Genomic DNA, 23,121 nt, shown 5'->3' with positions numbered 1-23,121 from the left:
AAATACTATTTTAAATAACCACTGGGGAAAAAATCTAAACAAAATTAATTACAAATTATCTAGAAAGTTAGAAAGAGTTGATTGTTCCAAAAACAAAGCTATTTATCAAAGAAAAATCTAGTCTTAAATGTTCTGTTATTAGCAAAAATGAGTAAGACTAGGTCAAACTAAAGAACTTCTACACAGCAAAAGAAACAATCACAAAATAAAAAGGCAACCTACAGATGGGAGAAAATGTTTGAAAATCATATATTTAATAAGACATTAATACCCAAAATATGCAAGGAATTCATACAACTCAATAGCAAAAAAAAAAAAAAAAAATCCAATTAAAAAATACGTAGAAGAACTGAACATTTTTCCAAAGAAGATATACAAATGGTCAACAGGTACATGAAAAGATGCTTGACATCACTAATCATCTAGGAAATGCAAATCAAAACCAAAATGAGGTATCACCTTATTCCTATTAGGTTGTCATCAAAAAGACAAGAGATAACAAGTGTTGGCAAAGGATATGGAGAAAAGGAAACCCTAGCGCACTGTTGGTGGGAATGTAAATTAGTGCAGCCCCTATGGAAAACAGTGTGGAGTTTACTCAAGATATTAAAAATACAACTACTATATGATCTAGCAATCACACTTCTGGGTACATACATAAAGGGATCAAAAACCATTATTGTACACTCCCATGTTTGCTGCAGCATTATTCACAATAGCTAAGTTATAGAAACAACCTAAATGCCTCCTGTTGTAAGAATGAATCAAGAAATGTAGGGTGTGTGGACGCCTGGGTGGCTCAGTGGGTTAAGCCGCTGCCTTCGGCTCAGGTCATGACCCCAGGGTCCTGGGATGAGTCCCACATCGGGCTCCTTGCTCAGCAGGGAGCCTGCTTCTCTCTCTCCGCCTCTGCCTGCCTCTCTGCCTGCTTGTGTGCTGTCTCTCTCTCTCTTCCTCTCTGACAAATAAATAAATAAATTAAATCTTAAAAAAAAGAAAGAAATGTAGGGGGTGTGTGTGTATAATAGAATATTAGCCAATAAAAAAAGGAAATCCTTTCACTTGTGACAACATAGATGAATTTGGAGAACATTATGCTAAGTGAAATAAGCCAGAGAAAGACAAATACATGTAGAATCTAAAAAAAAAAAAAAAATAGTGAAACTCAGAAACTGAGGGTAGAAAAGTACCTGCCAGGGCTCAGTGGGGGAAAGAGACGTGAATAAAAGAATACAAACTTTCAGTTACAAGAATAATAAAGTCTAAGGTCTAAAGATCTAAAGTATAATACAGTGATTCAGTTGATAACACTATATTGTGTAGTTAAAATTTGCTAAAAGAGTAGATCTTAAATGACTGTACCAAAAACAAAAAGATAAATATATGAGGAGATACATGTATTAATTAACTTCGTGAGGGAAATCCTTTCAATATGTATAGGTGTATCAAATCCCCATGATGTACATGTTAAATTTCTTACAATTATATATGTCAATTTTACCTCAATAGAGCTAAAATTAAAACAAACAAACAAACAAAAAACTCTAACTCTTCTCTAAGTGTAGGTTCCCAAGACTCAGCCTAGAGTGGGCAAGGCTAGAGCTTACAGTTTACTCACGAGATAATGGCTGCTCACCTGCTGCCTGCCAGAAGCTTTGCTAGGTGCTAAAGACACAGAGACTAATCAGAAAGATATGGCCCTGCCCCTTGGAGCTTGTGATCCAGTCAGGAAGCAAAGAATTATGCAAAGCTTTAATTACATTGTGACAGTCTATGAAAGCATGGCACAGTAGATTTAACCTAGTCTGGAGCTTTCAGAGAAGGCTTCACTAAAGAAGTGATATTTAGGCTAAACACTGAACTAGGTAGGAGGAGCTAGATAAAACTGAGGGGAAAACAGCCTTACATGTATATTGTCCACCTGTCCACCAATTTGAAGGCTTTCTACATGCAGATAAAATACCAGTGAAGCTCCCAGAGCCACCTGGGAAATCTCCCCATGTCACACTGGTATCAATAAAAAAAAATAAAAATAAATAAAATATGGAGGAGCCTCTTCTTCCCTCTGGGGTCACAGAACTATGAGACAATGAAGAATCCCAGAAACACTTACTCTTTCCAAAGTCTACTGTACAGGACAGAGAGCTTAACCAGCTTTTTTTCCATTGCAAACTTAGGCACGGGCAGCAGTATAAATGCAGTGCCAAAGTGCCAAACTCTATGACTGAAAGCTAAATTAAACAGTGGTTTTCAAACAAGGAAGGAACTCTGGACACAGAGGAAATTAAACATCAGCTTTGGGAGATTGCTCTAATTGATAGGATTACTTTAACAACTGTGGTTTTGAACACTATTTTCTACTAGTGGCTGTGGTTTTGAACATTAGCTAGTCTCCCGGCTAGAAATCATCCTTCTTGAAGTAAAGATAAATCATTAGTTCAAAATCAATCAATCAATAAATAAATAAAACTGGCCATTGTTCTTAAGAAAACATACTAAGCCTTGCTCATAGCTACTTAAAGCATTAAACTTGAATAGTATTATAAGTATTATAAGTACTAAACAGCAATTATCAGCCAATACTAGTTGTTGGTTTTATTCTTATCATAATGGTTAAATTTGAATTAATGAGAGAAACGGAAACAGAAGGAATAAAGTAAAATCTTCAGAGAATGCTTAAACTTAATTCTCTGATCAAACCTTTTAATCTGCTTGTTATTTTCCTTTTTTTCTTTTTATCATAGCAATTTAAAAGGTGGCAGGATGAGAGAGTAAATAACATAGTAAAATGAGAATCAGTGTATCAGGGTTCTAAACTAGTTTTGGCCACTTACTAAATTTATTCTGTGATTTTTGTATTTTAAATAATTTCTTCATAAGTAAAACTAGGTAATTAACTAGTTAATTTCTAAGTTTTTCTGCTGTTCAAGGGTTCTAAGCTAATCAAATAGAAATTCACTTTCTCTTCACATCAGCTCTAATCATTAATTAGCTTATGTAGGATTTCTATTCCCAAAAATATAGCTGATAAGATAGTCAAACAGAAGTGGCTTTTCTAACAGGAACTCAGAGAGGCAGAACAGTGAAGATGATTTGGCCCAAAGGGAATTCTGCAAACCTAGAAAACCTGAATGTCAATCTTCAAAGTCTTTTATATTTGAGGGAGTAAGGTTGTAGAAAAGAACATACTCTAGTAGCTTGTTATCCTACAACTCAAAATAAGATAAACCAGTGATACCCTATTTCATCCACCATCACTACCAGTGGACTGCAAGAAAGCAGACATTGGCTGAAGAAAGCAGAGGGAAGAAAAAAAATGACCCCAGAGTAACTATAAACCATCCTTGCCCAGATTAGCAACCTAAATTTGTACAGTTTATGCAATCAAAAAAATTCATCCTGACTACACTATAAATCAACTTGACCTAATGGACCTTTATAGAACACTTCATCAAACAACAGAACACATTCTTTTCAAAGGACTGTGGAGCAGTCACCAATGTAGACCACAACTGATTGACTGATTGATGTTAGAGAGAAAGAATAAGGCAGGTAGAGTCAGGGAGAGGGAGAATCCCAAGCAGGCTCTATGCCTAGTGTGAGAGACTGATGCAGGGCTTAATCTCACAACCCCAAAGCCTAATCTGAGCTGAAATCAAGAGTCAGACATTCGAACAACTGAGCCACCTAGGTGCCCCGACCATGAAAAAAATTTTGAAGTCTCTATCACTAAACTTATGAGATTTGACACCACAACCACAACAAAATTAAGCTAAAATTTAATAACCAGATAGATGAAAAAAAACTCTTAAGAATTAGAAATTAAATGACATTTTTAAAATTACCCACCAATTAAAGAATAAATCAAAGACAAATTTAAACATATCTTGAAGTAAATGAAAATAAAAACACAACGCATGTCATATTGGTGGGATGCAGCTAAAGCAATGCTTAGAGAAATTTTACATTATTAAATGCTTATATCAGAAAAGAAGAAAGGTCTCAAATCAAAGACATCAGCTTCATTTTAGGAAACCAGAAGACAGACATATTAAACCTAAGTAGTCTGAAGAAATAAAATAATACAAATGGGTGCAAAAAAACAGGGAAAAATAAAGAAAATCAATTAACCTAAAAGCCGCTTCTTTGAGAAGATGAATAAAATTATTGAACCATTAGCCAATCTGATCAGAGAAAAAAGAGAAGATACAAATTACCAAAATCAGGGATGAGAGGAGAAAAACACTACAAACTTTTCAAACATTAAATGATTAATAAAGAATATTATGATCAAGTTTATGTCAATAACTTTGATAAATTAGGTATAATACAACAATTTCCTCAAAAGACAGAAACTACCAAAGCTTACATAGGAAGAAGCAGATAAACTGAATAGTGCTGTATGTATTAAAGAAATTGAATTTGTTATTTAAGTATTCTCCCACAGACAAACCACAAGCACAGATGGCTTCACAGAGAATTTCTACAAGGTATTTAAGTAATAAATAATGCCAATTCTTTTTTTTTTTTTTTTAGAGAGAGAGAGAGAGCAGGGAGGATGGACAGAGGGAGAGAGAGAGATCTTAAGCAGACACCAAGACCAATGTGGAGCCTGACACAGGGCTTGATTTCACAACCTAAAGATCATAACGTGAGCTGAAATCAAGAGTTGGACACAACCGAGGTGGGGCCGCTCTGGCTAAATAGGCCCTTACAATATCATCCTCAATGGGAAAAACTGAGAGCTTTTCCTCTAAGGTCAGAAACAAGACAGGGATATCCACGTTCACCACTCCTACTTAACATAGTACTGGAAGTCCTACCCACAGCAATCAGACAACAAAAAGAAATACAGGCATCTAAATCAGCAAGGAAGAAGTAAAACTTTTACTATTTTCAGATGACATGGCACTCTATATACAACACGTGAAACACACCACCAAATGCTAGAACTGATACACAAAATCAGTAATGTATCAGGCTAAAATGTACAGAAATCTAACTCTGAATGCATTATTTCCATTCATTTAGCACAAATAAATCATTTGGTTTCAGTTGGGAAAAAAAATAAATCTAATGCATTTCTACACACCAACAGTGATGCAGCAGAAGGAGAAATCCAAGGTATTTTTCCCTTTTACAGCTGCACCAAAAACCACAAAATACTTAGGAATAAACCTAAACAAAGAGGTAAAAGAAACTCTGAAAACTGTAAATGACTTATGAAAGAAATTCAAAAGGACACAAAGAAATGGGAAGATGTTTCATTCTGATTAATTAGAAGAACAAATATTGTTAAAATGCCTATACTGTCCAGAGCAATCTACATGTATAATTCAATCCCTATCAAAATACCACCAGCATTTTCCACAAGGCTAGAACAAATAATCCTAAAAATTATAGAGAAAATACGAAAGACCCCAAATAGCCAACGCAATCTTGAAAAAGAAAAGCAGAACTGGAGACATCATAATTCTGGACTTCAAGTTATATTACAAAGCTGTAGTCACCAAGAGAGTATAGTACTAGCACAAAAACAGACATATAGATCAAGGGAACAGAACAGAAAACTCACAACAACTCTAAGGTTAACTAATCTTCAACAAATCAGAAAAGAATATTCAATGGAATAAAAGTAACTTCAACACATGGTGTTGGGAAAAACTGGAGAACATGCAAAAGAATGAATGAAACTGGACCACTTCCTTACACCATACAAAAAATAAATTCAAAATAGATGAAAGACCTGAATGTGAGACCTGAAAACATAAAAATCCTAGAAGAGAACATGGGCAGTAACTTCTCTGACACAGGCCGTAGCAACTACGTCTCTTGAGGAAAGGGAAACAAAAGCAAAAATAAACTACAGGGACTTCATCAAAATAACATGCTTCTGCACAGCAAAGGAAATAATCAACAACACTAGAAGGTAACCTTCAGAAAGGGACCAGATATTTGCAGATGACATATCTGATAAAGGATTAGTATCCAAAATATATAAAGAACTTATACAACTGAACACCCAAAAAACAAATAACCCAGTTAAAAAATGGACAGAAGATATGAATAAACATTTTTCCAAAGAAGACATATAGATGGCTAACAGACATAAAAAGCTGCTCAACATCACTCATCAGAAGCAAAATGTTAATCAATACTACAGTGAACTATCCCCCCACACCCATCAGAATGGCTAAAATCAACAACACATGTAACAAGTATTGGCAAGGATGTGGAGAAAGGGAAACCCTTTTGCACTGTTGGTGGGAATGAAAACTGGTGCAGCCACTGTGGAAAACAGTCTGGAGTTTTCTCAAAAAGTTAAAAATAGAACTACCCTATTATCCAGCAATCCCACTACTAGGTATTTACCCAAAGAATACAAAATTACTAATTCAAAGGATATGTGTGCCCTGATCTATATAGAAGCATTATCTACAACAGCCAATTATGGAACTAGTTCAAGTGTCCACCAACTGAAGAATGGATAAAGAAATGGTATGCATGCACATACACACACACACACACAATGGACTATTAGTCAGAAAAAAGAATGAAATCTTGCCATTTGCAAAACATAGATAGAACCAGAGAGTATCATGCTAAGTGAAGTAAGTCAGTCAGAGAAAGACAAATACCATATGATTTCACTCATATATAAAATTTAAGAAAACAAATGAGCAAAGGGAAAAAGAGAGACAGAGAAGAAAACCAAGAAACAGACTCTGAACTACAGAGAACAAACTGATGATTACCAGAATGGAAGTGGGTGAGGGGGATGGATGAAATAGGTGATGGAAATTAAAGAGTACACTTGTTATCATGAGCACTGGGTATTAGGTGGAAGTGTTGAATCACTATATTGTATACCCAAAACTAATACTGTATGTTCACTAGCTGAAATTTAAATAAAAACTTAAATAATAAATAAATAAATAAATAAATAAATCCAAGTAGACACAGATACTATGCTTAGGAATTGTTAAGACTTAATGTAGTTAAGAGTCAGTTCTCTCCAAACTGGTCTAGAGACCAAATGCAATCTCAATCAAACTCTCAATATAATTTTTTTGTAGAAATTGACAAGCTGATTCTAAAGTGTATATTAGAAGTCAAGGAATTAGAATAGTCATAACAAATATGTAAAGTAAGAAGAAGTTGAAGTTCTTATACTTCCTAATGTAAGACAATATAAACCCAATCAACGCGATGTGGTATTGCTGTTAAGATAGACATAAAGTTCAAGGAAATAGAAGAGACACTCTAGCAAGAAGCCACACATACACAGTCAACTCATCTTCTGTAAAGCACTTGCCCTGAAAACTCATGACTCCTAAATCTAGCCCTTTCGACTGGATACGAGTTAAGATCTAGTACTCTGTTGCTGCCTTCCTGTTGGCCTCCATTTCCAAATATTACCTCTTCTCTTCTAGATTTTGTATTGCTGTCCCTTAACTGTCAGGAGACTCCCCGCAGACTGTAACCCTGGTGCCAACTGCTTAACTATTTTCATTTATTGTCTTTTGTCTTTGAATGCCATTTTCTACCCGGTACACTGAGCTACTTCCGAGAAACCGCAGCTGGCTTCACCCCCAAAAAGCCTGTCTCAGTGAATGTATTAGATCCAAACTCCTGCTCCTCATGACCACCACTCCATCAAGCCATCTAAGTGAACCATGCCTAGACATGCCCAAAATATATTGCAACATACGTGATCTCTCAATCATATTCTCTGAAATTGGGTTCACCATACTGGTAAAGTCCATGAAAGATATTTAAGTTGCTATCATTTAGAAAGTTCTGCCTTTAAAACACTGGGCTAGTTATATTCTCCAATGACACAAGCCCTTATACATAATTCTCTTATTCTAACACCCCTAATATAATTTAGCCTGTCACATTTTGCATCTAATAAGCACACAGACAAGTTTCTCTTTGTAACCCTGTTATTCTTGTCTCAAGGCAATCCACGGTGAAATGTGGCTTTTCTTCATTTTCTACTTATACTGTAGTTCAAAATTCACTTTATTGGGTATAAGTGAAACAGTTAGTTTCTTTGGCAAGTTCTGTAAAATATCTGTAATTTTGTTTTATTCAACCTGAAAATAGCTTTTGTTTGTTTTGTAGGGCTTTTTGGTACTGTGTTTCTGCATATGTATCTCTAATTTCAACTTTGTGCCAAAGTCTCTAGTCAGCTGCAACTATTTTCTTCACACCTGTGACAATGTTCTAAGTTAATTTCACAAATTCAAGTGGGAAGAGAAATCTTGAATGGGTTCCAAACTGAATATAAATTTCCCCATTGGGCAGAAACAAGATGTCATGAAAACTCTACCTGTATAACACTGTAAGTCTCTTTCCTTGTTGCAGTAATTCTGGAACGCGGTTGCCTGCGTGGCTCAGTTGGTTAAGCAGCTGCCTTGGACTCAGGTCATGATCTCAGGGTCCTGGCATTCAGTCCCACATCCAGTGTCCTGCCACATCTGGTTCCCTGTCCCTTCCTCTTCCTCTGCCACTCGCTCTGCTTGTAGTCCCTCACTCTCTCTGTGTCAAATAAATGAATTAATTTTTAAAATAATAATAATTCTGGAATGCTTGCATCTAACAGTTTCACAGTAAATAGCAGCTAACATTTATTAGGCATTTCTTTCGAGCTGAATCCTGCTGAGTAAGTAATATGCATTATCCCATTTAATATCCACAAAAATCCCAGAAGCAAATCCCATAATCACATACTTACAACACTAATGAAGAAACTAAATCTCAAAAGAGCTGAATAACTTACATAAAGTCACGTAGTAGTAAGTCAGATGGCAGAGCCCAGACAATTGTATATATAGCCCAACAGTATATGGCTCTGCAGAAATACACCAACTTTTCCAGAAAATATTCCTGGTTCTTTTTCTTCAAAGGACTTTTAAAACTAGGCAAACCTAAACATCACATGGTGAAATAAATTTCCTTTTTAAAGTTCCTCTAGGTAAAGCAGAGATAAGCAAACTTTTTCTGTAAAAGAGCCAGATAGTAAATGTTTTAGGTTCTGTAAGTATTTTCTGCTGTTTGTTTTTACAGTCCTTTAAAAATGCAAAAATCTGTTTTCATTTGCTGGTACAAAACCAAGCCACGGGCCAAATAAGGCTTGAATGCTCTGGTTTACTAAATCCTGCTCTAATAGCAACCTGCTTATCATTTTCACTAAACCTAAATTATAATACACATTTCACTCTATAATTTTTTCATAGACTTATTTAGACCTCTGCTTATTATTCATTCTCTTAGAACATAATTCCTTCCTGGGACATCTTACGATTTACCTTATTATCCATCTTATCATGACTACAGGAAAACCTTCAAAATCACTACAAATTTGCCTTTGCAGTATCTTTCCTTTTTGAATGTGCTCAGCTAATCACAAAAAAGATTTCTGCACATTCAAAGCTCTTCTTTTGCTTCCTTTCCTATTGTTAAAAAATTAAAGAAATATTATGGTTTTCTAGTATTTCCATGCAATCTGCCCACTGACCATTACTTTAACGAGATGTCTCCATTTTGCTTTGTTTTTGTTTTCACTGGAAAGCAGTTCAGAGAGTCTCTCTTTCATAATGTTTACCTAATCTGTCTTTTATATCAGGCAGAATTTAAACACAATCTTTTTCTCAGCAACTGCTTAAACAAAGGATGATTCAAGAATGTATCAGAAAAGTCATTTCTTCCTCAACTATTGTTTTATTTATTACATATCTGCATTAGAATGATATGTTAATGAATATAAATGTTGCTAATCTACTTCACAACTGAATCTGAGAAATTTTCTTATGGGGAGGCCTAATCATGGAGAGATGCCAAGAATCACCAAAATGTCACCAAAAATCACCAAAAGAATCACCAAAATGCCAAAAATCTCCATTTTTGCTATAAAATGTCCACTGACCTGCTCTCCACTACAGAATGACATGTTTCCTTTCCTGCACTTTAAGTCCAAGACCTTCTTATCCTGTGCCTCTGTCTTCTATTCCAATACAAAATGCCATATTTCAAGCAGACTTAACATCTCAGAAGCAGGCAAGGCAATTAAAAAAAATAACTATAATTTCTCTCAAGGAGAAGAGTCTTAGTGGAATGATTTAGCTTAGGTTTTGCTGAATCCAAACAAGAAAGAAATAATCAAAATGAAATCTTGGAATCAATAAAGTACTGAAAAAAATATCTCCAGGGTCAGTTTTAGAAAACTGAATCCAGAAGTACATACCTGATACAAAAGGTATAGCCAAGACAAAGAAAGACTGACAAGCTAATTTAAGTGGGAGAAATGGAAAATACCAAATGAGGTTAACTGGAAAGTTACCTAACCTTCCTGTAACAGACATAGAGAAAGCAGTATTAAGAAGATTTAAATGTCACCATTATCCATTGTTGGTCCATTGGCTTTGTAACGTTAAGTAAAATGAGTGCCCCACGAATTTCCAGAATACTATACTTGCTTCTAATATTTCCAATAATTGTTCTAGAACACTGATAGTTATGAAGTATATGGAATTACTCTGAAAACAAAAAGGACACATTAAAGATATAGGAATCATAATATAGATAAAATAGATCATAGCAGGAAATCAAAAACTAAAGAGGATGTAAATAATGCTCTCTTTTTGTCTTGCATATATAGACATAGATTACAGAGTCCCTGCCAAGACTAGACCAAACTGAGACATTGCTCCCTACCACTTTTCCAGGCCAATCTTCCATGGTGTCATTAACAAGTTCACTTGCTTTCTATTTCAGATTATTTCTGTAAACTTGGAAGTGGATTCTACAGTCCCTTCCATCCTGCACAACTTTCTCAAAACTCTAAAAGGAAGTCAACTCTCAACTTGAGTAAAAACAGAAAATACATTTCAAACTACAAAAACAAATCCCAAGGTAACACTGATACAATAAAATTGTATTAATCCACTGATTGAAATAAGTGAAGTTCTCCATATCTTAATTATGTCTGCAAAGTGTTAGAAAGCATAAAATAACCTGAAAAAATCAATAGGGTTGGTGTAAGGGTAGAAAGAAGGTTGGTAAAACCCTTGTACTGTGAATTCTACTTTAATGGACTTTTCTATTAACTAACATCTGATCCTGAGACCCTTTTTTTTCCTGACTATGAAACATTTTAGTGCAGAGGTAAGAGTGTAATGAGGAGTAGAATTTCAGCTACAGTTTTGTACTCCAGAAGAGCAGAACTCAATGGCCAGTAGGCTGTAAGGTTACCAGTTGTGCCCCATGTCACAATACCCAGTGCTAATTTAAAATACGCCATAATGCTGATTTATAGCCTAGATGTTGGTAATTTCCATAAATTATTTCTAAGAATTATATCATTGATACATATAATTGCTATGGTATGATTATGAGTTCCTAAAATGCCAAGTGGCTCCCATACTGTAAGAACAATCAAAGAATAAATTATACCCATTCATTAAAAAAGAAAAGTAAACAGCACTGGATAATTATGCTTTTCCAATATTTAAAGAAAACTAAATTTTCAAGTGTGGATCAAGGCTGGAAATAAACATTTCTGGAAATCCATCAATTTTTCAGGTCACTACAAATCATCAATTAAATGAGTAAGAACTTAATTAAGGTAGTTTGAGAATTGTTCTAATGAAGCTATAGACTCAAAAAACCCTATTTCACATCAATAAAAATTCTATTCCACAGTCAATCTTGACTGCAACAAGCATAAGGTAAATACATTAACACTGGTTACTAGCAAGAAGGAGGGAAAGAAATTGATATTATAATCTATATCCACTACTCAATGTCATGTCAAAAGCTACTACTTCCCACCAATGGCAATTCAACAGCTGAGGGTTTATAATTTTAAAACACTATGTGAGAACTTTTAAATTATTTAATGTTTTCCTCATAACAATTTTGTAAGATAGATGCCACTCCTATTTTGTAGATAGGAAAATGAGGTTTAGAGAAATTAGATAGTTTGCAAAATACTATATTTTTATTATGCGGAAAAGCAAGGAATCAATTCAGGAAATTTACTTCTGAACCTGCCCTTACCCTGGGATCAGTTATGGGAAAAAAAAAACTAAACTGACTACCTAGAAGTGCAATCATAGCTTCAAAATTGTATTCTAGTTTGATGATTTTATATAGTAGAAGTATCTAATTCTGAAATCTTTATAAAAATGGTTCCTAAAGTTCTTTCTAAAAATATGTACTTAAAAGACAACTGGTCTAATCATTCAAGAGACCATACCATGGGAGAAAAGAGAGGAGAATGTTTTAGAATAAAAGAAATTAGAGATAAAAGAAGTAAATGTAATGCATGGTCTTTATCTGAGTACTGGTTAGAACAAAACAACTAAAAATACTTTCGGCAAAATTCAAGGAAATTCACATATGGACTGAGTCTTAGGTTATCTGTGAATTACCAAAGTTGTTAGATGTTACAGTTGCTGTGTTATAAGAGAAAGGTTTTTTTGGAGTTAACTATTTAAAGAAATATTATAATGAAATATTTAGAGATTAGCTCTCATGAGTTCTAGAATTTACCTGAAAATTATAGTAAATTACAGTAAAACAATCAATTTAGCATCTATAGCAAAAGGTTAAAAACTGAGAATTCTAAGGAAGAAGCGTATGGTTGTACATTTTACTACTGTCCTCACTTTCCTGTATATTTGAAGTTTTCTCAAAATAAAAAGTCAAAATTTCAAAACTGCTCACATGAAAGAAGTCAATGTTTATCTTTCAGCTCTGAGAGAATTGTTCTTTACCAGTATTTAGCACCTTGCTATTCTTTTTAATCTTCTGACCTTAGCTAAATCATACTTTTTGACAGAGGGAAAAGGGTGCTCCATTACATGAAACTGTCAGAGGGCACTCAGCTTACTTTGAGAAGCCAACAGGAAAATGTGTAAGAGCTGTTCCTGCTGGAAAGACCTGGGCCACAGCTGTCCAAGTCTTCTTAAGTGTCATCATTCAGTATCATAATTCTCATCAATCAAAAGTAAATTATTCACTGAGAAGCTCTTATTGTTACCATATTGATCAGGAAGAACTGATACACAAAGGACTGCTGTTAACCCCGCAAATTACAACTATCCTCTCTTTGTCTCTGAAATCAAATTCCTTGACAGAAGTGACCTTATCCCGAATCCAATAAATTTCCTATTTCCAAAAAAACTCAACTGAAGAGCTATAAAACCTGCAAATTCTCTTGTGCTTTCTCCTCCTTTGCTTCCAGTTACCATCCTAAAAGGATCAGCTGAAGGCCACCAGTTGGATCGAACATCCTAAGAAGAAAGACTCACACCAGGCCAGGTATATGAATATTTTAGATATATCGGGGACTAACCTATCAAGCAGCTTTCAGGTTATATACATATACTGACTAATGGCACCAGTTGCTGTAATAGTTATTCTCTTCTTGTGAACTGCTAAACTATGTGATAACAACTCAACTCACATGTTATCAGAAGAAAATATAATCAGTGGAGAATATTTTTTAATCTTGAAAAGAAACGGACAGGATATTAGGAATCTGTTAATGTAACATTAACATTCCTTTCTCTAACTGGGCCAGATGGTTTTCTTCTTGGTATACTCGTACTATAGTAATTACCACCGCTAAGCCTTTATCATGGACCATTGTGCCCAGGACAATCTGTAATATATATTATTCCAGTCAATCTTCAGTACGACCTTAAAATGCAGGTTTGCAACTCACTCAGAGTCACGTAGTAAGTGGCAGAGCTGCGATTTTAACGAAGTATGACTGACTGTGACACCAGTGTGATAAATGGTAGGGCTCTATTGTGAGATGTATCTGATCTGACAGCACACTACGTTGATGTGTGCACACAAATTTACTTGCCGTAACAGTACTCATTCTAAATAATGATTTTACCTTTGTTTTCTGAAATCAAACTGATATGTACATATGGTATACAGGATCAAAATAAGAAAAAGAGAAGGCCATGTCCTTCCCTTACTCTCCCCTCCTACAGCCTAAAGCCAAGGATACAATTATTTTTGGAAGCATTTTAATTGATTAAATCTGCACTCTGTATGGACTGTGATGATATAAAAACGAGTAAAACATAATTCCACCCTTTAGAATTTAGAAAAAGGGCATAAAATAGCAAAATCTTCAGTGGAAGGAAGTTTGGGAAAGAGTCCCTTTGGTATGGTCCTTCATTCCCAGTAACAGCCTTGTAACACAGAGATAAGGAACACTTTCCTTGCTTAAAAGAACATCATAGAACATTTACAAGATCATGAACATTTACTGCTCAGTAAATATCAGATAATCTGTAAAATGGTTCTTCAAACAGGGAAGTTTCTAGAATCAGAACTGAAATAGGAAGGAAAATACTTCTTTCTCCTAACTGTTAAACTTCCTAAGATCCTGCCCTTCCTAGGCAATCTTTAGTATCAGTGAAAAATGCCCATACTACAAACTAGTCATAACAGTAATTCTTGACTCTCCTCCATTGTTTTCTCTTAAAGAATGTGTTTTAGTTTGAAGTAATTTTGCCTTACCACTATGGAGTGAAAAATATACACATAATTATCAGAAACCACTGCCATCTTTTAAACTGTACTTTCTAACAAAGCTAAGTCATTAATCAAAATGCATCCCATCTCTCACAATATCATAATAGTGAGCAACTTTTCTGCTTTTCCCAAGAATCAAGAGAAAAAGATGAAGACTCTGACACTGCTGGTGTGCCTCTGTGCACTGAGTGCTTGCTTCTCAGTAAGTATCCACCCAAATAACTGTTATTCTTACATATCAATAACCTTTAGTATATATACTTATTTGAGACTTGAAAAGTATGTGCAATTCCTATTTCCAAGACACTTACTATATTCTGTTTTCTGTGAAACATAAGAAAAGAGCTAATTAAAGCACAAGGAAATGATTCATTTCATTCATTTTAATATTTCCACGGCACTAACTTTACCATGGGTGTGATGAGATAAGACAGAGATGCAAAAAATGAATCACATAAGGCCTCACTGGTGTAGAACATGGATTTCATTTTCAGGATATCCGGAAGCCTCAGGATGACTAGACCGTCCAGTGGGGAAGGACTTGACTCCGGGTCCTGGGGAGAAAACAAATTTCAGGTTACAAAAACTAAGAGAAACCAGGCAAGAAGCTAAGGCAGTGGTCCAGATAAAAGATGATGGTCTCTTGCACTAAATATCAGCAATTAAAACAAAATATTAGGGTGGATTTAAGATGTAGTTTGGTGATTAAATCTACCATAACTTATGCTGCTTAGGTGTATAGTGAAAAAAGGAATGAACTTTAGAGTTCTGTTTTAGACAAGTTAAATGTGAAATGGCTCTTAGACTTCTACAACAAGATGTCAAGAGACAAGTGGATATACACTGTCTGAAGTTAAGTTTAAGAGTGAAGTTTATATTTTAAAGCTACTGAAGCCATGGAACCTTATAAGATCACCTAGAGAAAAAATGTAGGTAGTTTGGATATGGATAGGGAAAATGAAGGAAGCACAAAAGGGGACAGGAAAGTACAATTTCCAAAACCAGGAAAAGAATACAAAAATGGACACTACCTTTAAAATACTTAGGGTCTGGGACACCTGGGTGGCTCAGTCGTTAAGCATCTGCCTTCAGCTCAGGTCATGATCCCAGGGTCCTGGGACTGAGACCAGCATTGCACTTCCTGCTCAGTGGGGAGTTTGTTCTCTCTCTGCCGCTTTCCCTCCCTCTGCCCCTCTCCCACTCATGTGCTCTCTCTGTCTCAAATAAATAAATAAGATTTAAAAAAAAAAAAAAACATTTAGGGTCTACTGGGGAGGTAAAATTGAAATTAGCAGTGACTCAAGAGGATACATGATGTAATAAAGAACCATATTTATATCTAAGGCTATATACCTGTATGTACTTGTTCACTTTTATTTTGACAAATTTGAAGAGAGGGTTAAGAAGTGACATGTAGATTTATTAAGTGAGACTGAATAGCCTCAGAATACTATGACTATAAAAAATAGAGAAGGCAGGAGAACTGCTAAAGTAGACAGAATTACTCTTGGGTAATCTCCTATTCCCCACTTACCACATAATATCCATACCCCCACCAATATATCTATATCTATATCTATATCTATAACTTGGGCTTTGTCCAGACCCTAGCACTGATTTCCATGATTATAGCAAAAAGTGCACTCTAATGGTGCTCAGAAAATGTCAGCTTATGCTCATCATCTGAACATCCAGATGAATCTTGAACTATAATTTATCTATAGGGCCCCAATAGGGAAATAGTAGTAATGGTAAAATGCCTCACAAAGCTGCTAAAGTATAATAAGAACCATGTGTATTTATAAACTATAAAACTGAGTACAGATGTAAAAATCATGACTATAAAATTGTTATATATTCTCCTAAATTGTTATAAATTTTATAATTGTTATAAATTGTTATAGTCATAAATATTCTCCTAAAATTGTTATAAATTCTCCTAAATTGTTATATATTCTCCTAAAATATATTCTCCTAAAATCTCCTGAAATTCCCCTAAAATTATTATATATTCTCCTAAAATTTAATCTCCTCGGGATTCAGTTCTTTCATTTTTATAATGAGGATAATAATAGTACTGACCTTCTGGTGTTGCTAGGGAATTAAGAAAATTTATATTTGTAAACCACTTAAAATAGGGCCTGACACAAAGTAAGTGCACAAAAAAGTATAAGGACTTTTTTACAAAGATAAATGACAGATGTGAACAAGCAAATGAGGATATATTAAATATGCTCTTCCTGGCTTACCTATATTTATTATAACTACTTCCATCCTTCAATCTAAGTTCAAACTCTCAGAGGCATTTCCAACCCCACCCCCTCTCAAATTTCCCTAATCCCATTTCTAATCAAAAAGTTCTGTCACAGCTATCCATAACTGCCAATCATAATTATTAGTCATTATATTTTAAGTAAACTAGTCAAACTGGTCATTTAATACATGTTGTCTGCTAAGCTAACATTAAAGCTAATAAGGTTTTAATTAATTTGTCTTCATCAAGAGATCACAGATATATTTTGGTCATCTAAATTAAAAGAGCTGACACTTTTTCACATAACAAACACTTATAAATGTTAAGATTTTATTTGATGAGAAATTTGGCTTTTTTATTATCAATTCTATGAATTTGTTCATTCAGTAAATATCTAGTGGGTGCCTATTATGAGCCAGACATAGTTTTAGGTATTGGGCATACAGAGATTAACAAAACAAAATCCCCACCCTCATGAAGCTAATCATCTGATTAAGGGAATGAACAGGAGTAACTATTGGAAATAGTTTGAAAGCAAAGAAGTCATAGAATTAGACTTCGGATCTGCAATTTAGTTTAATTTGAATCACTTCAGAAATGAGTACACTGAGATCTAGTGAAATTAGGTGATTTGCCGAAAGTCACTCAGTATTAATGCCAGATACAGGACAGACCCAAACCTCTCCTGATGGTCTGCGGCAGTGTGTTTCAAACATCCTCCTCTAAGATCTGGGAGTTCTTCACATCATCCTCAAATACCACACAAAAAAGTAGACACTGAGCCGGTGGAATTCAAGGCCCCCAATCCTACTTCAATCAAAGCAATTATGTGATTATCTGAATCACTCTTTGAATCTTGAGGAAAAATTTGATTAACAGGGTGACCTACTTATTTTATAATAAAAAAAATTGCCTTATAATAGATGCTTCTGATCAGAGGAACATCCTGGGTTCAGAGTTGTAGACTCTGGAATTCTATGCCCATTTATTAGACAGCTATGCAAAAATACCAGTTATGTGGATCATAAGCCAATATTTTAATATATGAACATTCACAGTTATGAACTGAAATGTCCTGGATAATTTAATTTTTTTAAAGGATTAATGCTTTCCAAAGTTATTTTTAAGGCTGTGTATATTAGTCTCTGAGGAAGTTATCTTAGCTGGACAACTGCCAATCTCTCAAAAGTTGTCACCTTTGCCTATGCCAAGTCTTATAGTGTGGGACTGGAATGATTTATCTATTAGGTGGTCTCAAAAGGGTCTATATGGAAGTTATCAGAAGGTAAAAAATAACCCATACTTGCTTGGAACTCCGAGTGTGCCCCCTTATCCTTATGTTATATTTCTTTTCTCTAATTTAAATTAATGTAACTGATCATTTAAAATTCAGTATGAGATGAAAAGCAGGAAAAAAGAATATAAATAAATTGCAGTATGTTTAGAGATAAGATACTGAAACAGTTATGGTACTCCAAGTCAAATAATGTCAGAAAGTAAAAATGCTAATGTTGCAGAATATAAGACCCAAATGACATGGTAAATATTTTCAAATTTTGAGTATCTCCAGGATCTTCTATGTGCTGCCAAAATACAAAATTTGGACCAAGAATGAATACCTAAAAAAACCAAATCTCAGTTCTGTTAAGAATGGACCCCCCCCCCGAAAAAAAAAAATCCATTTAGTATCAAGAAGAACTCTGAGGCAACCTGTGAGATAGGTAGAGAATACCTGATTAGTAGAAGTTGTCAAGCATAGGCCGGAAAGCCATTCAGGTATACTGGAAAAAAAAGATCAAGTATTTGTTGGGGAACTGGACTAAATCAGTGTTATTTTCAGATGTGAGTATCTTTGAGAAATCATGAAAGCTATAGGTCTTCTCCAGACAAAATGCATAAACATGCAATATTTACCTACAATATCATAGGATTAACTGATGTCTCAGTTTCTGTAATTATAATTTTTATAATGATATAATTAAAAGGTAGTGGCCAGGGTGCCCGGCTGGCTCAGTTGGTAAAGCTTATGACTCTTGAACTTGGGGTCGTGAGTTCAAGCCCCAAGTTGGGTATAGAGCCTACTTTAAATAAATAAACTAAATATGAATGACCAAAGTTCTTTTTCCAATTTAAAGAAAGCTAAGAACTAAGTTTTCTTCAATGTGGAGGATATAAAGGTGAAGTGGGGTATTTGTTAAGTTGGTTGTTTAGGATTTTGTTGTTTTCTTTTTTTTGATGATGGCAGATGTGAAAGGTATGATTCAGAAAAGACTCCTTGATCTCAGCTGAATGTCTTTGACAGAAGTTTCATGAGTCTAGAGTACAGCAAACAGGGTACCCTTTTGCTCAGTCCTCAGGCAGTAACCTGATCATTTTCTACAGTGAAAGAAGAGAGAAACTATAAACACAAAGGTTAGATCTAGTTAATCCTCCAAGCTTGAACCCACAGGAATATATCCATTGTAGCTAGCTCAGAAATAAATGCTCTTGAGATTTGGCAAAATTAGAATAATCACTCAACCCACTGCAATCCAATTTCCATTCCCAAAACTCCACAAATACTGCCCATCCAACATTCCACAATAATCTCCTAGTTGATAAATCAATGAATGTTTTCAGTTCTTGCATTCTCTTTCTTTCCACAGCTCAGTGAAGGTCGAAAAAAGCCTTCAACACATCACGAAAAGAAAAACGTCCAAAAACTTACAGAAGACCGCCAATTACTACTGTATCTAAAATCTCCAACTCACTGGCATATGTTAACTAAAAAGTATTTAATTTTTCATCCACACAAAAACTCAAAGCCTTCACATCTAAATAGGAGAAAGCCAAAGCCAAAGCGTCCCCCGCCATCTAAGTGTCCAGTGAAAAGTAGCAGTGCGGAGAGTAACTCCTCAGAGGCTACCACCTCAGCGGCTACCACCTCAGCGGCTACCACTCAAATCCCATCTTTCAGTCCCACATCTCCAGGTGTGACTCCACTTATTGATACAACCACATCTGCAGGGCAAGGTAACATGAGCTCCTCTGCAGCTACCCCATCATCACAACCTTCCCCAGCTTTGTCAGACACCACAGCTGCCCCCCCTACATCTTCCCTACCTACACCAGCACCAGAACCTTCCTCAATTCCACTGGGCACCACAACTGCCCAAAATACCACACCTAATCCTTCCCCAACCAGTTCTGCACCTGAAACTTCCCAAACTACAGCTGTACCCACAACTGAAACTACCACTCTGGCTACTACTCAAACTACTACTGTGGAACAAACAACCTCACCTTCCAGCCAAAGTCCAAATTCTCAATTCTGGCAATATATTTATGAGATACTAAAGTACATTTCTGGTGTTGCACCAAAGAAATAGTACATGATACATTATGAAGTGTTCTGCTGTCAGATATGATTTATGAGTGCAGAACTACCACCTTTACTTTACCACCAATCTCAAAGTGAAATTACAATATTCCTCAAATTTAAAGCACTATCACTAATCTTTGAATCTATTTACCTCACATGACTTATTAACGGGAAAAACAACCTCTATCCCACAAAACAGGTGCATAACCGTAATTTAAGATCATTTTGTGGAACCTACAGAGATAGCCCACTGAGGGGAGGGAAGATAATAGCTAAACAGCAAAAATTATATGGATTAGGAACTATTTATTTTTCCCTAAATGTTGCAAACCTTAAGGTCACTACTCTGTACCTGAAGTGAGAACCCACCTGAATTGTCTAATCCCACAAATATAAAGGGATAAAATTAGGTCTCTCAAGTAAACAAAAACATGTAAATCTAGATAGACCTATCATCGTGTTATTAGAGACAAAAGTCCTTTAAACAATCATCTTAAATCTTGAAATCCAATTCTATCCCACAAAATGTGAACCAAGGAGGAGGAAAGCTGATGTGAAGATCTGAAGTGAGCAAAAACAAAATCTGGCAGCCAAGCACAAATCAAGTCTCTGGCACTACATATCTGAGAGCATATAATTGTTTAGGCTTTGTGGTTGATATTTATCGTATTTGTAAGTTAATTTGGATCCAATGTACTTCATTCTAGCCTCTGTAAATCACAAGAAGACTTTTTGTGTATGTTCACATAGCTGTTGTCATATTTTAGTATGAATTCAATTAATCTTATCTTACTAATTCAATTAATTCACATTAATTCAATGTATTCAGCAGCAGAATATTTTCTAAAACTTTTAACCATCTATTTGTGTTTTAAAGCAAACCAAACTACTGCCCTGATGTCACATTTGCAAAACTGTCTCTGAAATTAAACCCTGATTCTAGTCAACAGAAGAATAAAAACTATCTACTAGGTATAGAGAGATAATGTTAATTTGGAATGTAGAGGTATTTTTACTTTGTGTTACTACTACTGAGAACTCTGATGATTTTATTCAGATTTTTGTCAACTAATAAAGACTTCAAATGGCAATCTATTTTCATTGTGTGTATCTGGAAGACCCTTACCACTGAAGATTCCAAGAAGGGTGAAAATAAACATCTGCATTCTTGTCAACCCTGCCACTAATTAGCCAATGACCTGGGTAGGATACTCAATATCTCTGAACACTGGGGTTTTTTTTAATCTTTTAAACAAAGTGGTTGATTTACTTAGATTAACTTAATCTTTACTTAAGTCTTAACTTAAAAATACATTCCAATCCAAATGCTGTTTGCCTGATGCTTCCCAGACTGACAATAAAAGACCCCCATTTTTCTCACTTAATTTGTTCCTTCAGTCTCATCTCAGACTAGCTCTACTAATCTACATCTCAGAACTACCAGAAAGAGAAATTAAGAAAGCAATTCAATTTACAATTGCATCAGAAATAATAAAGTACCTAGGAACAAATTTAACAAGGAAGTAAAATAATGATACACTGAAAATTCTAAGACACTGATAAAAGAAACTGAAGGAGACACAAATAATTGAAAAGATACGCCCTGCTCATGGATTGGGAAAATTTATATTGTTAAGATGTCTATCCTACCCAAAGCAATCTGTAGACTCAATGCAATCTTTGTCAAAATTCCAGTAGCATTTTTCATGGAAATAGAAAAAACAATCCTAAAATCTGTATGGAACCAAAAAAGACTGAAGATCCAACCAACCTTGAGAAAGAAAAAGCTAGAGGCATCACACTTTCTGATTTCAAACTGTATTACAAAGTTACAATAATCAACACAACACAGTAGTGGCACAAAAACAGACACAAAAATCAACAAAACAAAAGAGAGAAACCAGAAATAAACACACACATATATGGTCAATTAACTTAGGACAAAGGAGCCAAGAATATACAATAGGGAAAGGGTATTCTTTTCAATAAACAGCATTGGAAGAACTGGATATCTATACGCAAAAGAATGAAACTGGAGCACTATCTTACCACATACACAAAAATCAACTAGGAATGGATTAAAGACGAACATAAGACCTGAGACCATAAAGCTCCTGGAAGAAAACATGGGCAATAAGCTCTCTGCCACTGCTCTTGGCAAGAATTTTTTTGGATTTGATATCAAAAGCAAAACTAAACAAGTGATACTACATCAAATTAAAAAGCTTCAGAGGAAATGAAACCATCAACAAGTGAAAAGGTAACCTATGGCTGAGAGAAAATATTTACAAATCATATATCTGGTAAGGGGTTAATATCCAAAATACATAAAGAATTTATACAACTTAATAGAGAAAAAAACAATCTGATTTTAAAATGGGCAGAGGAACTGAAAAGACATTTTTCTGAAAAAGACATAAAAATGATCAATGGGGGCACCTGGGTGGCTCAGTGGGTTAAAGCCTCTGCCTTCGGCTCAGGTCATGATCCCGGAGTCCTGGGATCTAGTCCCACATCAGGCTCTCTGCAAAGCAGGGAGCCTGCTTCCCTTCCTCTCTCTCTGCCTGCCTCTCTGCCTACTTGTGATCTCTGTCTGTCAAATAAATAAAATATTTAAAAAAAAAAAAAATGATCAATGGGAACATAAAACTTGCTCAACACAACTGATCATGAGGAAATGCAAATCAAAACCACAAATGAGATACCACTTCACAACTGTTTGAATGGCTATTATCAAAAAGACAAAAAATAACAAGTGTTGGAGGGGGTATAAAGAAAAGGGAACTTTTGTGTACTGTTAGAAGGAATGTAAATTGGTGCAGCCACTAGGAAAACAGTATGGAGGCTTCTCAAAAAATTTAAAACAGAGGGATGCCTGGATGGCCCAGTGGTTAAGTGTCAAATTCTTGATCTCAGCTCAGGTCTTGATCTTGGGATCATA

The 23,121-nt window shown here is 35.1% G+C and overlaps 1 protein-coding gene across 1 annotated transcript; it reads left to right on the top strand.

The window, feature by feature from the left end:
• The first annotated feature begins 13,223 nt into the window (after positions 1-13,223).
• MUC7 (mucin 7, secreted) lies at positions 13,224-20,724 on the top strand. The gene is made up of 3 exons (XM_032863269.1): positions 13,224-13,329; positions 14,699-14,767; positions 19,465-20,724. Exons 2-3 carry the CDS (start codon positions 14,714-14,716, stop codon positions 20,185-20,187), a joined length of 777 nt encoding a protein of 258 aa, XP_032719160.1. The 5' UTR covers positions 13,224-13,329; positions 14,699-14,713; the 3' UTR covers positions 20,188-20,724.
• Positions 20,725-23,121: the final 2,397 nt, after the last annotated feature.

Source organism: Lontra canadensis, unplaced genomic scaffold, assembly GCF_010015895.1.
Source record: "Lontra canadensis isolate GAN:19392208 unplaced genomic scaffold, GSC_riverotter_1.0 scaffold1, whole genome shotgun sequence".
NCBI lineage: Eukaryota > Metazoa > Chordata > Mammalia > Carnivora > Mustelidae > Lontra > Lontra canadensis.
The sequence above is the reverse complement of the archived record's forward strand: the minus strand, read 5'-3'. Positions and strand labels throughout refer to the sequence as shown.

Excerpts from the sequence above, each read along its gene's own strand:
- MUC7 (XM_032863269.1), top strand. The coding sequence starts at position 14,714 with ATGAAGACTCTGACACTGCTGGTGTGCCTCTGTGCACTGAGTGCTTGC. Across the intron at positions 14,768-19,464 it reads CACTGAGTGCTTGCTTCTCA|CTCAGTGAAGGTCGAAAAAA; the intron begins GTAAGTATCCAC and ends TTCTTTCCACAG.